Below are 13,611 nucleotides of genomic sequence, written 5' to 3'. Positions count from 1 at the left end.
CTAGTTTCATCCCTGGCCGCCAAAGCTCGCCTAGGCCGAGTGTGTGTGTGGGGGGTGACGCTGTGGAACACAGGCTGCAGAGACCGTCCTGTCCTCAGGCCACTTCCACACTCCCTCATCTTCGTGGCCTCATCTTGCATATAAGCATCTGCCCCTGAGCCTTCTCCATCCTTTCATGGCCAGCCACCGATTTACTTATGTCCTTCCCACCGACAGAAAAGCAAACCTGGGTTTTTAACAAGCCATCTGGGGTCTGGATACTCAGGGGTGGGGAGGGGGGGCGGGGGCGGGGAGGGGAGGGAAGGCGTCTCCTCTTCCCCTCCCCCCACGGGGCTTCGCGTCAGTTGGCTGGGAACTACCAATCCCGGCGTGCCTCGGGGGCGGCGCGGGCGCAGGCCTGCGTGCGCGGCGGGCAGCCGTTGGCCGTGGCGGCGGCTGCGAGGGTCGCGGCTCTGTGAGGTCAGCCGGCGCTGGCAAATCGCGCCCAGGATGTAGAGCTGGCTGTTCCCGACGGCGTTTCTGACGCTAAGTTGGGTGGGGTAGAGAGTAGGGGGCGGTAGTCGGGGGTGGTGGGAGAAGGAGGAGGCGGCGAATCACTTATAAATGGCGCCCAAGCAGGACCCGAAGCCCAAATTCCAGGAGGGTGAGTGTGCCGCTTTGGGGAGAAGGGATCTAACGGCGCGGGGGACGGAGGCTGACTCGGGGCGCTTGAGGTCTGGGGGCCGGGGTGGGCGAGGCCGGCGGCCCGGGGCAGCCGCAGGCCCGTGCTTTGTGAGGGGGAAGACGCACTGCGGAGGAGGAGGCCTCGGGAGCGTCATGAGGCGACAGGGCTCGGGGGGCCCGGCCAGCGCGCTTCTGGCACGGGCCGGGCCGGGCGAGCCCCGCGCGCGCGCGCGCGCGGCGCGCGTCTGGGTGGGGCGAAGCCCCCGGCGCTTGTTTGTTTTCCCCGAGAGCGGGGGAAAGCCGATGGCGTGTGTGGGGTGGTGGGGGGTGGGGTGGTGGCGAGCGATGGCGACGGTTAGGAAGTGATGTGCGTGGGGGAGGGGAGCGGCGGCCGCCCAGTACGCGCGCGGTGCCCGGGCCGCGTGGGCGGCCGTGGGCCGGAGGCTCGAGGCCGCCTGACCACGCGGGGGCTTCTCCCCCGGCTGTCTGTGGAGCCCCGGTGCGGGGAGCACGGGCCGTGGGCCGCGCGCCCCGCGGCGGGAGAAGTGCGTGGTTAAGATGGCCGCGCCAAGATGGCCGCGGCGTCGTGGCTGCCGGCGTCTCGCAGCTCCCTGCCGGGCGGCTCCGGCGCCCAGACGCAGCGCCCCCTGCACCGAGACCTCTCTCTCTCTCTCTCTCTCTCTCTCTCTCTCTCTCTCTCTCTCTCTCTCTCTCTCTCTCTCTCTTCTCTCTCTCTCTCTCTCTCTCTCTCTCTCTCTCTCTCTCTCTCTCTCTCTCGGGCGAACGCCCGCCTCCCTTTGCTTTGCTCCCCCTCCGGGGGGTGGGTGGGATGGGTGGGGACAGAAAAAAAAAAAAAATAAAATAAAAAAAAACCGAGCCGCCCAAGCGAGTTCCTAGGCTTGGCTGTGGCCCGGAGGCATCGTTTTGCTGTCTTGGGAGCGGCCCCGGGGTCCCGCGCGGTTCGCTGTGTGCCGCTCGCTCTCCAGCGCAGTGGCTCGGGCAAACAAATTTTTCAGTTCCGCCTCAGGGAGTTTTTCTGCCTGAGAGGTCCTTGGCCTCGCCGTCGTCTTTTTTAAACACACAAGTTGTTTGGCTGGTTGCAGCGGTGTTGGATTTAATGGCGACTTGAACGCTGAGTGTTTTTTAATTGGCTTTGATCGAGAGCAGTGTTGCTGCTTAACGGTACTTTCAGTGGAGAGCAGTTACTCAGTTCTCACAACTTAATTATTGAGGTGGTTTAATGGTACACTAAAGGAAGTAAAAACCCTAAGCCTAAAGAGGCGCATTTTAAACCTTTTATTGGTTGCCATGGCTGTGGGTGCTTGTTACGTACATGCAGTGTCTAGACGCCTGCGTAACAATTGCTTTAGGGTTGTTTAACCATTAAGCTGCTAGGCATTTAAAAAAGAAAATAAGTCTCAAACCTAAGCGCCTTAATTGTATTTGAGGGTATTCCAGGGGGTATTTTGATGCGGACTCGTTAATACTTTTCTCCCACTTTGAGAAACTGTGGCCCTCTGTTATTTTGGCAGGTGTTTTGTAGAATATTTTTTGTTGTTTTGGAGGCAAATGTTTGTAACCCTGGCTACTATATTGATCCTCCTGCTTCAGTCTTCGAGTGCAGCAGCTAAATCTTTTTGCCTTATCTTCTTAGTTCCCTTAATATTACAGAATGCGACATTTAAAATAGTTGTGAGGGGCTGGAGAGATCATTGTCGCCCAGTGCGTCGTTAGGCAAATGTGAGGACCAGAGCTTACATTTTAAAAGCACCCAGGAGACAGTGGCAGTCGGATCTCTTGAGTTTGATGTCTTCCTGTTTCCAAGATGGCCAATGCTACACAGAAAAACTCGTGCAGGGTGGGTGGGGACTGGTGCAGGTGGATGGACTGGTCTTTTTACTGGCCAACCAGCCTACTGATGAATGGGGTGAGCTACAGTTAATAATGAGAGACCATCTCAAAAAATAGTAAAGAGTTAGGTACTGTGGAGGACAACTGCCCTGGCCTTCACACGTAGGACAATAGTGTGTACACTGTAATTTTGCTAACTTTGCCAACAGTTGGTTTTCTTGGCAATGTATGTTGTATGTATTAAATCATGCTAAGAGACTCATTGGCTAATCCAGGTTGTCAGAGCACAAAAACTTTATCGTTGCCTGATAGGAACTAGAAATCAAGAATGGCTGTCTTGAAGGAAGTGCTTTCTTTCTGAAGGAGAAGTTTGACAAGTGAGGAGATGAAGACAAACCAGAAAGAGGGTGTTGGTGTAATTGGAGAAGAGTAGGAACAAAGGCTCTTACCATTAGTTTTCAGCTGTGGTTTTCACACATTTAGGTGTGACACACCTAAAATTCCAGCATTAGAGAAGCAGATAACCAGCCAAGGGCTACATAAGACAAACCTGTCTCAGAAAACCAAACCAGAAAAAACTGGAAAAGAAAAATATTTAGTGTTGATGTAATTACTTTGGAATCTTTGTAGATTGTGATAATGAAAGGTGGTGACTATCCATTGTGTGTGTGTGTACATTTTATGTGTATGAGTGTCTTGCATGCACGTGTGTCTGTGTACTATGTATGGGCCTGGTGCCCAGGAACTGGACTTGGGAGCGTCTGTGTGGGTGCTGGCAATGGAACTATTTCTCAGTCCCCTGGAGGGTTGTTGTAAATAATTACAAGCTAGTGAGGAGACAGCCCTGGGCAAGATTGTTGTAGTTTGAGACTAGAGTGGATCTAAGGGTGGAGTACTACTGTGCTGTTGTAATTTGTTCTTTCCTGAATCTACTTCCACTTGTTAGCCTGATTTACACCAGCTAGCTGCATGTATGTTATGTTTGTTTGTTTTTGGATTCAAAGAGCCTTAGTGTGGTTTTTAGCTGAAGCAGCTAATTCTTATAAAGGTATGCTACTTAGAGTAGCTTAAAAGGTCAACTTGGGATGAAATTAGTTATCACAGATGTGATCTTACTGCTTCTGTTTAATAGCAGAATGTTTACCCATTTATTTGGGTCTTACCCCCTGGACTGTCTGGTAAATTTTCCATCCTTACTCAAGTACAAGATTTTATGGAGGACCTTGATGTTAAAGTTACTGGATCTTACTCTGGAAATCTTAACAATAGAGGTCTTTGATGACGCGCAGATGTAATAATAGTTTCAAAAAACACTCCAGAGGCTAAGGATGTATGTAATTCGGTTGGAAGAGTGATTCCATAGTATGCACAAAGCCTTGGATTCATTAAATATGGTAGTAAGCCTGAAATCCCAGGAGGTGGAAGGATCAGCATCTGTTTCCCTTCTACTTTTACATGCTCATTCTGTGTTCCAGGGGTATTGAACTGCTTGTACATTACTACATTTTTGCATACTTGTCTCTGCTGTCTGGATCCTCCTCTCTGAATCTTCACAAGTAGCTGGCTGTCTTTGTTGTTTGATGGGAAGAAAAGTACAGTATAAGTACAGAAACGGATATAAATATTTGCTTTTACCTGTGTGTCCCTTATTAATATGAAATGCTTGGCACACTTCAGATCCAGAGAGAGAGAGGGTCTCACCATGTACCTTCGGCTGGCCTATGTAGATGTACTGGCCTTGAACTCAAGAAATTACCAGCTTTTGCTTCGAGATTGCTGGGATTTAAAGGTGTAGGTAGGACTAGTAGATGCGATTTTATAACCACACAGCTGACCCTGTGTTGAAAGCAAGTGTTGAAAGCAATGTGTTGAAAGCAAGTGGACTGAAAATAATGTGTGGGATAAACTTCCACTATCATCATGTGAAGTCAGAGTCCAGAAATCACCCCCCTTCAAGTTTTAACTCTAGCCAGATTTAATTTGGATTTTCAAGTATGGTTGGTAGAGTCAACATTGGGTATAAGTTCCCAGGTTTAGGATTATTCTGTCTGTTCATAAAAATAGTCTAGCTTCCAGAATACTGAGGAATAAACAAACATGGGTTAGATAACTTAAAATTCATCTCGTGTATTTCATCGGAAATTTTAATGTGTAGTACTCAGTAAAAGGAAGCAGAAATCAGTCAAGTGACTACACTTAGAACATTTTAAAAATTCTGTCTCCATATTAGAACAGATGAACTAGCTAAACATTATCCCATAGGTAACTTTTATTAGGTAGATAAAAGGTAGATAGATTTTAGGTATATAGGTAGGTAGATTTTATTAGGGGATTATATTATTTAAATAAAAGTTGGTCTACTAAGGATATGGGAAAAGTTTGTTCTGAAGCATTCGTGAATAGTTCATTTTTCCTACGACTACTATAAGCAAGTGTAGTGGCTCTTGGAGTCACTTGTTTCTGTATGACAAAGGATTCATAATTAACCTGACCCCCTTTCCCCTCTTTTACAGGTGAGAGAGTGCTGTGCTTTCATGGGCCTCTTCTCTATGAAGCAAAGGTATGGAACCTGCTTTCTTTTGAGAAGGTGGACAAAAAATGTTGGCTAGCTTTAGCTTTTTAATATCTAATTATAGTATTTTCTTCCTGGATATGTAAAGACTCCAATTTTTTCATAGGCTGATAAATCTTCCCATTTCATTTTGAGTTTGTTACTGCTTGCTTTGTGGCGGATGGAAAAAGTTGAGTTATCGATACTCTTCTGCCTTTCTAAGCTGCTACTCTTCTGCCTTTCTAAGCTAACTCAGCAAAGGCCCCTTGGTTGGGAATAGCATTTAAGTGATGGGTGAAGGTTGGTTGGTTGTAACAAATAGCATTTTATAGTTAATAACTCAATGATACCAGAAAACAATACCAGCGCAACACTTGGCTGTGTGTGTGCTTGCAAGCACTTGTGCATGCAGATATGTAAAACCTCATGAGTGTTGAGGTCAGAGGACAACCTCAAGTCCCAGTTTCCTCTTCTGTTTTGAGGCAGTCTCTTCTGTCTGACCTTCAGATTTCCTGGGATTCTTTTCTTCTCTGCTTTCCATCTCATTGTAGGAGTACCTGAACCATTCGGTTCTAGGATCATATGGGTCATCCTGCTTGCATGGCAAGCACTGTTATCCCCTGAGCCATTTCCTCAGCCTTAACAGTTGATATTTACCTTCTCTCTGTGCACTTGAATATGAGGGTGTATATTTGTGTTTCTCTTTGTGTTTGTCTGATGCTTTTGAGACTTGAGTTTTCACTAGCTCAAGTCTGGCTTTGAACTAACAGCAAGCCCCCTGCCTCACCCTCTCATTCCAAGGTCTCACACAGATGTGAACCACCATGCTCTGGCTGTCATATATGTTTAACTTTTATTTGTTGATTTCAGTGGTAAAATTTGAATCCTGAGTGAACAAGGCTCTTTTTTTTTTCCTGTTTTGATCGGGTGCTCCTGTTATATAAAAATTGACTTTAAATTTAGATGCCTGATGGTGGTGTCTTCAATCCTAGCAGTAGGTAGGCAGAAGCAGGTGATCTCTGAGTTCGAGGCCAGCCTGGTCTACAGAGTGAGTTAGGACAGCCAGGGCTACACACAGAAACCCTGTCTCAAACTAAAGAGAAGGGGGGCGGGGAGCCAGAGTTAACAGTAAAATACATTTATCTTTATTTTAATTAAAAATGTTGTCAGTGCTCAGGATTAAACGCAGGGTTTGCATATGCTTGAAAGAGAGCTTCCACTGTAGTTATAGCCCCATGCCCTGAACAGTGTATTTTATAGTCTAGAATTAGTTTTACTATTTTATTTCTAATGACTTTTGGCAGAATTGAGGTTGGGTTATCTATCCTTCTAGTGCTGAACCCAGGGATTTAAACACTCTAGCCATGTTCCCTATCACTGAGCTAGCTATACCCAGCCCAGCACAGAAAATTAGAAGTTGCCCCATCATCTTTTGACACTGCTGGGGCTTAAAACTGGGGCCTTTTGTTTGCTAGAGAAGTGCTCTACCAGTAAACTACACCCCCAGCCCTTTATTTTTAAATATAGGATTTTACTGTAGAGCTCAGATTGTTCTTAACTTCAGTACATAGCTAGCTAGTCTAGACTCCTGATCTTATTTTGACTGCTTGAGGACTGGGATTATAGGAATTTCTTTTTATTTTTTTAAAACATTACTTTTGAGACATATTTGTAGCCCTAGCTGGCTTGGAACTCACTATTTAGACCAGAGTGGTCTTGAACTCACAGAGATGGGCCTGCCTCTACCTCCTCAATGCTGGAATTAAAAGTGTGCCTGGGCAGGCATTTAAGAATCAAAAACAGCTGGGCATTGGCACACACTTTTAATCCCAGCACTCGGGAGGCAGAGGCAGATGGATCTCTGTGAGTTCGAGGCCAGCCTAGTCTCCAGAGGGAGTGCCAGGATAGGCTCCAAAGCTACACAGAGAAGAAACCCTGTCTAGAAAAACCAAAAAAACAAAAACAAAGGCTGTAGGCTACCATGATTGAGGCCCTGAGCTCAGTACTCATTGTTACTACCACTACCCCTGTCACCATCACCACCATCCCCCCAAAATCATACATATAAACTGAGTGAAATGGGTCAATGAACCAGGCTACTTGGGAAGTTGAGACAGAAAGATTACTTGGGATACAGAATTCAAGGATGACCTTAGTGAGACCCTGTCTCACAAAGTGGTAAACAAGGCAGGGGACAAAGCTCAGTGGTATAAAGTGCTTTCCACGAGTGAGGTACTGGTTCAGTCCCCAGTACAGAAAACCAACAAAAGCTTAGCAACACATAAACACACCCAACACATACAGAGCCCAGTGTTCATATATAAATATACAAAGCATAATGCTTGAAAGTGATTTCTGTGTAAATTTCTAGCAAGTTTATATTTGTATAAAAATACTAACATAGTGGCAGACAGTTCTTTACTGCTCATGTTTTGAATATGTAAGTGCTTATAATTGTGAGTCCTTTTAATGGTATTGTATGTTTTCCATTGTTGTATGAACTTCTGGCAACATATCTGAACTGGCTGTTTTTTCTCTGGCAGCAAAATATTATGGTGAACAATATGGAATAAGCTGTTTGGTTTACCTTCAGTGAACATCCTTGTCATAGCGACTTTCCTCCAATAATTTATTTTGTTTGGCTAGTGATCTCTTTTTAATGCTGTCTGCAAGCTTTGTGTTTATTTCTAAATTGCAGTTTGGTAACTTTATAGAAAAGTATTCTCAGCACTAGGATTATAAAATTAAAATGACAACTCTCAGTACTTGAAAGTGCTCTAATTAAAGCTCTACAGTACTAAATCAGCCAAGAGTTTAATTATTTAAAAAGAGTATCTGTCATTAGGATGCAAATATACTTTTGTCTTTAAGAAATAAGATTTATGTGTATACCAAAGACTTTTTCTTTTTTATTTCAGTGTGTAAAGGTTGCCATAAAGGACAAACAAGTGAAATACTTTATCCATTACAGTGGTTGGAATAAAAAGTGAGTATGAGATCTTAAAAGCATTTTGTCTCCTGTTATATATATTGAAGCAAGGGTGAGTCATCTTTAGTATAATGAAACTATATTAGGAAGAACTCAATTATTTTATATATATTACTTGGTTTTGAGAAATATTTCTCGTATTTTATAGTGCCCAGTGGTTGAATTATAAGTGGTTGGCCAGCATACTTTTTTTTATGGCGTATCTTATAGAATAACCTTAATACTTTGACCTAAGCACAAAACAAATGACTTAAAATTCTTACTCCAGCAGTTAAACTCAAAACTAGTTGGAGAAAAGGAATAATATGTTTTAGAAATGACAGTTTATAAATCCATTTTATGAAGTTTTGAAGCACAATGCTAACAGAAAGTTGTTTCATGTGGCTCAGCGTAGAAAAGTCTTGTTTACAGAATTTAACTTTCTAGTGGTCATTGGAGCTTTCTCAGTAGTGTTCTCTTTGAGACCCAAATGTAACAGCACCTAATAAATTATTCTGGCTTTTTTTGGTGTCAGGAATTGAGTGACTTATTAATACGGGGATTTGGGGGGGGGTTGTTTTGAGACAGGGTTTCTCTGTATAGCCTTGACTGTCCTGGAATTCACTTTGTAGACCAGGTTGGCCTCAAACTCCCAGAGATTCACCTGCCTCTGCCTCACAAGTTTGGGATTAAAGGCATGTGCCGCCTCACCCAGCTTAGTAGGGGAAGTTTTAAATAATTTTTTTACTGATCTTTTGTACTTCAGGATGACATTGCAAAGGACTAGCCATTCAGGAATTACTTTGACATCTTGTAATGCTTAATGCTTTGTCTAACTTGATCCAGAGTCTGGTGTTTCTTTACGTGGGAACAACGTAGAGGGAGACTTTCTCTTCTATTAAGTTTACTGGCCCATAATTTTCGTCTAACCTTATATAGTCCTTTATCTGAAAGACCAACTAGTTAATTCAGTTTATTACAAATAGGTAGATGCTTTTAGAATTTTTAACTCATCCCATATACCGTTAGTGTAATTACAGAAAGACTATAATTCAAAATACATGAAAACATACTCTGATAACTCGTGAATAAAGTATTTCTAATAATTATCAGTAGATACTGTATGTCAGAAAGATTCCAGTCTTCTTTTGTTTTGTTTTGTTTTTCGAGACAGGGTTTCTCTGTGGCTTTGGAGGCTGTCCTGGTACTAGTTCTTATGGTCCTGAGTGCTGGGATTAAAGGCGTGCGCCACCACTGCCCAGCTTACATTTTTATTTTTAAGCTGATTGTAGTATCTAGGAACCAGACTTTTATGTTATGGTTTCTGGAGTATCCATATTAAAAAAAAATAACTGAAAACTTTCATCTTTAGTTTATGAAGCTTATATTTCACATGTTGCTATTTTGCTAATATTCAGATAAAATATGTAATAGACTTTACTTCAGGAAGTAGAATATCGTCTTTATGCATATTGGGGATGGGAAAGTTAAAAGTCCATATAAACTATGAAAGTATGAAAGGAAAACACAAAACACATTCATGGAGTGGGCCTACTTCCCCTTCCCTTGCACACTTTAATTTAGAATTCAGTAGCTGTGAATACAGCTTTTATGCTTCAGTCTTCTTGTATATTAGTATTTTGTGAAAAATTATACATGGATATGTACAGGTCATTTTCTATTTGTTAGCTATTTTTGTAGATTGTTATAAGTTGTAAAAACCAAAGCCTCCAGTTTTCTGGTCTTACTTTTTCAAAAAGTAATGATTCCTTTGTTGGATTGTAGTTTATGGCAGAAATAAGTGATACAGTTTTATTTAAATTTTGTTCTCTTGGGAAAATAAGGGGTGGTGGTAGTACAAGTTTTTATGACTGTCTTTGTAATGTACTGAGAAAAATTAAGATATCATAGGAGTCTTTTATAGTTGACTTGCTAAACGTGCCATTTTAGAGTTTAGGAAGTATTTAGAAGTGGTTTTTCACTTTCCTTTTTTGAAATTTGGTCTTGTTTTGTATGTAGCTTTGGGTGTCCTGGAACTTGAAGTAATCTTTCTGCCTCCTGAGTGCTGAGATTACAGGCTTGTTCCACCACATCTAGTTCTAGAGAAACTTAAAAACATTTAAGAGGAGTATTTTTTTTAATGACTGCCAAGTATGTTGTATATGTATTCAATTTTGTCTGTGGATTTGACTTTTGGGATTAGTAACATCTACTTTGGAACATACTGTAAGTTACATGCTTGATCTATACATAAAAATTTGAGTGGTCCTCAGCTATTAGTCTAGTAGAGATCCTCACAATAAAGATCATTGTCCATTTTGTTTTTCTCAGCCTCAGCAGGGACTTTCCGCTCTTTGCTTATAAGCTCTTGGAGTGACTTGGTTATTGGTCAGAATGCTTATTACTTAGTTGTGGTTTATATCTGGGGGGGGGTCAATTTCTAAGGTTTTAAAGCAGTTAAATGTTCACACCTTTTAATTTTAGGAGAAAGGGGATATAGCTTGTTTTTTTCTGAAGGAACTTCATGGATAGGGATGTCATTTCAGTGGTATAGCTCTTTCTTGCCCAGCATGTGTGGAGCCCTGGCTCAATCTCCAGCACCCAACCACTTCCACCCCTACCCTCCCTACTCCCCCCAAAAAAGAAAGTTTGGAGGACACATTCATTCATTCATTCATCGATTTATTTATAGACAGGATCTTAATGCGTAGCCCTGGCTGGTCTGGAGCTCGGTGTGTAGACCAGGCTGGCCTGGAACTCAGATCTACCTTCTACATCTAGAGTGCTGGGATTAAAGGTGTGCACCACTATGCCCTGTTGTGAACACCTAAACACACTGGTACAGCAGAATTCCAATTTCAAAGTGGAATTTTTAGACATTATTTTAAATACACGATCAAAAATCACAGTAGATACTAAGATATTTCTAAATTTTCAAAAAATCTTACTGGAATTTGTTAATACAGACATTAAACTATTCCATTTGTAAATGAATCTTGATAAAGCTTAAGCTAAATTCTGCACATAGTTACTGAGATTACTTTGTACTATGCTGTCTGTATCAGAAGTGCTGTGAGGCCCAGGCGCTCTGAAAAATCTTTGAAGACACGTGAGGATATTGTAGCCCTTTTTCCTGTTCCTGAAGGAGCTCCCTCAGTACACCACCCCCTCCTGACCTCTAGGTAAATGCATGTTTTAAAGTTTTCTTTAGGAAATCATATTGAGGAATGTTTTTTTTATTTATTAGTTTTCCTTTTGGCTATACTCTATAAGAGGTCAGAGGTGGGAAATCATTAAGTAAAAGATTGCCTCGAGAATACATCTGATTGTGTCACTAATGGAGCTCCATCAGCAGGAGAAAAGACTAATTTTGCTCAAAAGTTAGTTTGCTTAAAAAGTTGAACATTCCACAAGAAAGTTTTGTTTTCCCATACATACCAGCAAAAACCTTGCTTTGTGAAAAGCCAAATACCTGAGTTTTAGAAAGCCTCTGATTATCCTTGGAAATTTGAATGCTTACTTTCAGTAGATGAAAGTGAACAATGGGTTATCTGAAAAAGAAAAAAACAAAAAAACACTACTGCAAGTCTTTAATGTACAAACTTAGTCTAGTTATATTGGTGGTGAGTATTGTAGACTATTATGTGTTCCTGGTACACCTTTAGCTATGTGACTTAAGATACTACTATAATTCTGAAAGGCTAATGGCTTAGAGACTTAAATGACTTATTCTTAGACCATTTAAAATGATTTGAATAATCTACATACATAGTTTATATTCAGAATGCTGATTTTTACTAGAACACATTTTGCTTAGATTTTTCTTTTAAGAATGGATTTGCATTGCCAGCTTATCAAATTATTTCAGAAAAACCTGGGCATGGTTTGAGCATGCCTGTAATTATAGAATTTGGGATACTGAGGCAAGAGGATTATCGTGGATTCAAGGCCAACTTGGAATTCATTTTTTAAAAAAGTCTCAAAAAACCTAGGGTTGACAAGCTGGTTCAATGGTTAAAGGTACTTGCCTCCAAGGATGAAGAGCCAAGTTGGATCCCCAGGACCTACATAGTGAAAGAATCGACTCCCAAAAGTTGTTTTCTGACCTCTGCACACATTCTGTAACATGCACTTGAACATACACACACAAGTAGATGTAACAAAATTAAACCTTATCAAGGGAATTCCAAAGTTTACCTGTTAGATTTCTAAAAGTTAGTTGGAAGAGAGCCTAAACTATTAAAAACGTATTTCATTGCTATTTTAACTTGTGTTTTTCAGTTGGGATGAATGGGTTCCAGAAAGCCGAGTCCTCAAATATGTGGACACCAATTTGCAGAAACAGCGAGAGCTTCAAAAGGCCAATCAGTAAGTTGTTTTGAGAAAGGAATTTTGAGATTTTTGGACATGGAATGAACAAAATGGGATCATGTAGGTGTCTCCCTCTCTACTTTTGATAAAAATGATTCTTGGGTACTTGTTAGTTCTTGTGTTAAAGCTTGATTTCAAGTAATTACGTATTACGTATTTTCTGGGTAAAAGAAATATCTTGTCATTTCTGAGTCTGTCTTTAGAACTTAGTAGAAAAATAGTATTGGAAATTGTAAATGCAAACTCATTAATACCTTGTTTAACCTCTTCTTGGGTGCTGTGGAAGGCACAGTTAACTGATGGGGAAATGAAAAAGAAGAGGTGTTCCCATCAATATTCATCTCTGAAAATATGTTGAGGAAAAGGATCCAAAGAAATTATCTATAGAGTAGTTATTTCATTTTAATTTTACAGCATTTTTATATTTTAAAAATTAAAGTTATAACATGGAGTTACATTAAAAGAAAACATTGGGATGTTAGTAAATTCCCAACTAGGTATAGCACTGGGATTTGTAGTTTCTAAGACCATATGTTAGTCAATTTGTACTACATTGACTTTAATTTTAATAACAGAAAAAATTTGTATTCATTTATTTTGCTGTTTCTCATCTAAGTGTAACTTTTTGACATTATTTTTGAAGGGAACAGTATGCAGAGGGCAAGATGAGAGGGGCTGCTCCGGGAAAGAAGACATCTGGTCTGCAACAGAAAAATGTTGAAGTGTAAGATACCCTTTGTTTAAATATTGCATACTGCTTTATAAGTGTAATTCACATTTATGTTGCTCATGATAGATATTTTGTTTCTATTGGGAGCTTTTAAAAATGTCAATGAAACTCATTTCTCAGATATCAGGTGCTAATTTGAAATGCACATTAACTACTTGATTTTACTTAGCTTCTAGTGCAACATTAAATTGTTTGTGTGCAATTCAGTGGCAGTAATTGCTTTTTATAGCCCTCGGGACTGAAGTTTCTTGTGTATACACGTACAGGTTTTCTCTTAGGAAGGTAGTATTGAATTGTCAGGTAGTCACGAGTTTTGGAATAATTATTTTGGCAAACGTTACTATTGGATTAAGGTCTCTTTATTTCCAAGCACAACCGGGTGAAACACAGGCCAGAGCTAGGTTAAGAACCCAGCCAGCGCGGCCAGAACAAAGAGAGAGCCCGGTCCCCACGTGCAGTCCTTTAAGAAGCCCCCTT

General features: G+C 41.4%; 1 protein-coding gene across 3 annotated transcripts in view; it reads left to right on the top strand.

Moving 5' to 3' along the window:
- The first annotated feature begins 492 nt into the window (after positions 1-492).
- Positions 493-13,611, top strand: part of Morf4l1 (mortality factor 4 like 1) — a 20,839-nt gene continuing 7,720 nt past the window's right edge. The window contains exons 1-6 of one of the 3 annotated variants that reach the window (XM_027410966.2): positions 493-643; positions 5,028-5,074; positions 7,984-8,051; positions 11,102-11,215; positions 12,315-12,401; positions 13,048-13,128. In XM_027410966.2, coding sequence (XP_027266767.1) covers positions 604-643; positions 5,028-5,074; positions 7,984-8,051; positions 11,102-11,215; positions 12,315-12,401; positions 13,048-13,128 — 437 coding nt within the window. In that variant the 5' untranslated portion in view covers positions 493-603. Of the gene's footprint in view, positions 644-5,027; positions 5,075-7,983; positions 8,052-11,098; positions 11,216-12,314; positions 12,402-13,047; positions 13,129-13,611 lie in introns of all 3 variants that reach the window. The other 2 variants (XM_027410965.2, XM_027410967.2) reach the window with 2 other exon arrangements.

Source organism: Cricetulus griseus, chromosome 4, assembly GCF_003668045.3.
Source record: "Cricetulus griseus strain 17A/GY chromosome 4, alternate assembly CriGri-PICRH-1.0, whole genome shotgun sequence".
Lineage (NCBI taxonomy): Eukaryota > Metazoa > Chordata > Mammalia > Rodentia > Cricetidae > Cricetulus > Cricetulus griseus.
Note: the sequence above shows the minus strand (reverse complement) of the source record. Positions and strands in the feature narration are given on the sequence as shown.